Below are 3,303 nucleotides of genomic sequence, written 5' to 3'. Positions count from 1 at the left end.
CATGTTAAAAACAACTAAATAAAATGAGTTCAGTGAAATCTGTTTTCATCAATTTATTCATAATGAAAAACTTAAAATAACACATAGAAAAAGGTAAGAAATGTATTCAAAAAAAGAATATCTGAAGGCACAACCAATTTGGGAACTAATTTTCATTAATCAAAAACTTTTAATATGACATAACAAATAGAACGAAGTAAGAACATATCTGAATATATTTTTAACTTATTTAGGAACTAATCTTTCTAGTATGGAAAAAAGTCTGTCCATCCTGTCCCTGCTCTCCTGTTCTCTCCTCTCCTCAGCCTCCCTTTGGTACTGCATGTCCTCTTTGATGAGCTCAAGGAGCTCATCCTGTCTTTCCCTTCTCCTCTTCCTTCCCGTTGTTGCTGGCTGACCTCCTTCCTCATCTGTCTCCTCTTCCATCTTGCTTTGGTCACCCACTGCTGTACTTGGCCCTGGAGTGTCCTCAGGGAGAGAGGAAATAAGGACAGGGGGCCAAATGGAAGGCCTCTGTCCCATCACCTCATCCATGAGGCCAAACCAGGGCCAAGTAGCAGCAGTGGGCTTCCCACTGACTCCCTCACCTGACCCTGGACACTTGCAATCCTAAAGGCAGAGGAAATCAGAAATGACAGACAAATATAAACAATACAACTTTTAGTAAATGTACATTTATTAAATTTCATTCTTAAAAATTATCTTCTTGACAGCACACATACTTTGTATCTTTTCTTTAAGTTGTCCCACTTCTTTTTGGCCTGCAAGGGGGTGACTTTCCCTTGCAGGCCCATCTTCTCGAGAATAGTCCTGATCGCACACAAAAAAATAAGAGAAGAGAGAAAACCATAACAACTATGATAATCCCTAAATCCAAAAGTTTTTACAGCAGAACACAAGAGGAATATCGTCTGGACATCACAGGTTCTGTACAGAATGAGGGTTATTGAAACCATACTCAGATGAATATGATGTGTAAATTGATTTATTCGTGTACCTCCATCCCACAGTTGCTGAATTTTTTACCCCGGTGAAGAGGTGATCATTTTCTCCTCTAGTTTTAATGAAGTCTGCCGTTTGCTCTTTGGTCCCTATAAACATATCACAAAAAAGTTGATTGGGAAAAATGTAAGCGCCAATGAAAAACCGCGGGACCCACCATACAAGCTAGTTTACGGACACTTTTTATGAAGATTGTTTAAATAAATATTACAAGTCTATGCAAATTCACAACCCTAACAACATAACCGCTATAAAAATGTAACTTTTGTATCACCAGATTTTCATATACTTACATTTAAAAGTGTATTCGTCTCCCGGTTTATCTTTTTGTGCCGCCATCGTTACGTGAATGAAGTTCTGTGCAATGAATTCTGGGCCGGCAAGCTATCGAGCTGGTGGGGTGACAGACGTCACCGAAAACGTCGAAGCACTTTTGCAAATATGCGATATCTTGACAAACAAAGCAGATATTTGAAGTTTACACACCCACATTCTCGCCTGAAAATATGTTAAAAGTTTATTTTGTGACCCAGAAAGATTATTAGTTATTTTAAAACTTAGTAGCGGCCGCCATTAGCCGGAAACTGGAGCTTGGCTGGGCCGCGCTATGAATTCTGGGATATGGTGGGCCACGAAGGACACACCCGACCCATCCTTCAAATTCGGGGAAAAGGAGGACGCATTTGTCGGCTGCATTCGGAGGAGTCTACGAATTTGGACAGCCTTCGGCGCGTCGCTGTGACGTAATCGGTCTAGAAATGCGGCCTCAGGAGGATGCAGCCCATGAATTTGGACACGACCCCAGTCTCCAGAAAGAAACTGACTCCAACACATCTGCACATATCTGGAACTCAAATATAATTCTTTCACTGAGCGGAAGAGTCACGACATCAGACCTGAAGAAGTTCTAAATCACAGGACTGTTTTCCACTGATTGATCCATTTTCTGAGATCATCTTCTCTTCTTCATTTTATTCTGTGGTGTGTTTGGTTTTGTGTCTCTCTGTGTTTTTGTCACATCACTGCACATCTTTGTTTGCTGTTGCTCTGCTGTGGTTTCATTTTCTCATTGTTTTCTGTTGGTTTGCATCTCCTTGCAGATAGAGTGAACCTGTGTCTCCTGTGGTTTTGGGGTCTGTCTCCTCCTGGCTGTCTGTGGTAGTTTTAACCTTTATTCCTACCCACTGCTTTTGGTTTGCAGATTTCAGGTAAACTGTCCTGTAAAGTCTGTTTTGGTGGTAAACACCGGTAACCCGATGAGAAGATTTCCTAGCATGACTTCATGCTCCGCAAGATTAATGCAGCTGGACAGCACATGCTCACAAGGTTTGTTGTGAACGAAAGCATGAACCATGTGAAAACTTGATGGGGAGAACAAGCGAGGCGCCGAGCCTATAAAATCTGACATAGTGCTGAATGCACATATTCACACATTGATGCTTGTGCACAGGTGCACCTCGGATGACTTCATCGACGTGCTTCTTTATCTGCTGTCAGATGATCCATGCACGTTTCTGCTGCACAAAGACAGCCTGCTGCTCCTGCTATAAGTGGCGGCGTGTCGGATTACAGCTGCAGCTGAAACCGAAGACGCATGCTGCACCTAAAATCCCATCTCAGAGTGAGTGGAAACTTTAATGTGCGCTTGAAGTTTTGAAAGCGCTCTTCTTCGGCTCCTCCATCTGCTGCTCAGCCAATCAGCAGTGGGCGTTTGCCGTCACTAAGCCCCTGCGGGGCCCGGTGTCGCCTGCTGAGAGGCAGTGATTGTAAGGATGGGCAAGGATTAGCTTTTTAATTTGCACAGGAGAATTATTTGAACACAACCTCATCAGTCAAACAGTGACAGCACAAAGACTGCGGCACTTCATTAAACAGCACACAAGACAGAGTGAAATACTTCTAGTCTAATGATGGAAGCACTGTGAGTAACTTTAGGCAAGGTAAGAATTTTAACAAAAAAAAAAGAGTATTCTCAAGATGATTTAACATTATTTCAATAGCTGGGCCCACGTCCTCATTTTAGGTTTGACAGCGTTTTAGTAGGTAAAAGTGAATGCTTGGACATGAATTGAGCTGCGGTTTGGTGAAGGCCTCGAAGGGGACTGGCGACGGCTCCCGGGCCTGGCAGATCCCCATGCACTAAATAGAAATTAAGAAGTTAAAGAACTGAGAATAAGGAGGGAGGGTGGAGGGAGAATGAACAGCTTGCAGAACTGGGGGAACCTATATAGATGACAACCGGAAGAAGCATGTTTGGAGGCGTGGTCCCACTCCTGAAATTCCGATGCATAATCTCCAAAA

General features: G+C 43.0%; 1 protein-coding gene across 1 annotated transcript; it reads right to left on the bottom strand.

Moving 5' to 3' along the window:
- Positions 1-225: 225 nt before the first annotated feature.
- Positions 226-1,341, bottom strand: LOC146369608 (uncharacterized). The gene is made up of 4 exons (XM_084910724.1): positions 1,296-1,341; positions 998-1,091; positions 723-810; positions 226-609 (listed from the first exon to the last, which is right to left on the bottom strand). The coding sequence occupies exons 1-4, from the start codon at positions 1,339-1,341 to the stop codon at positions 226-228; spliced, it is 612 nt and encodes a 203-aa protein (XP_084766850.1).
- Positions 1,342-3,303: the final 1,962 nt, after the last annotated feature.

The sequence above is a fragment of the Perissodus microlepis genome, chromosome 17 (assembly GCF_051167445.1).
Source record: "Perissodus microlepis isolate ML-2025 ecotype Zambia chromosome 17, ASM5116744v1, whole genome shotgun sequence".
Classification (NCBI taxonomy): domain Eukaryota; kingdom Metazoa; phylum Chordata; class Actinopteri; order Cichliformes; family Cichlidae; genus Perissodus; species Perissodus microlepis.
The sequence above is the reverse complement of the archived record's forward strand: the minus strand, read 5'-3'. Positions and strand labels throughout refer to the sequence as shown.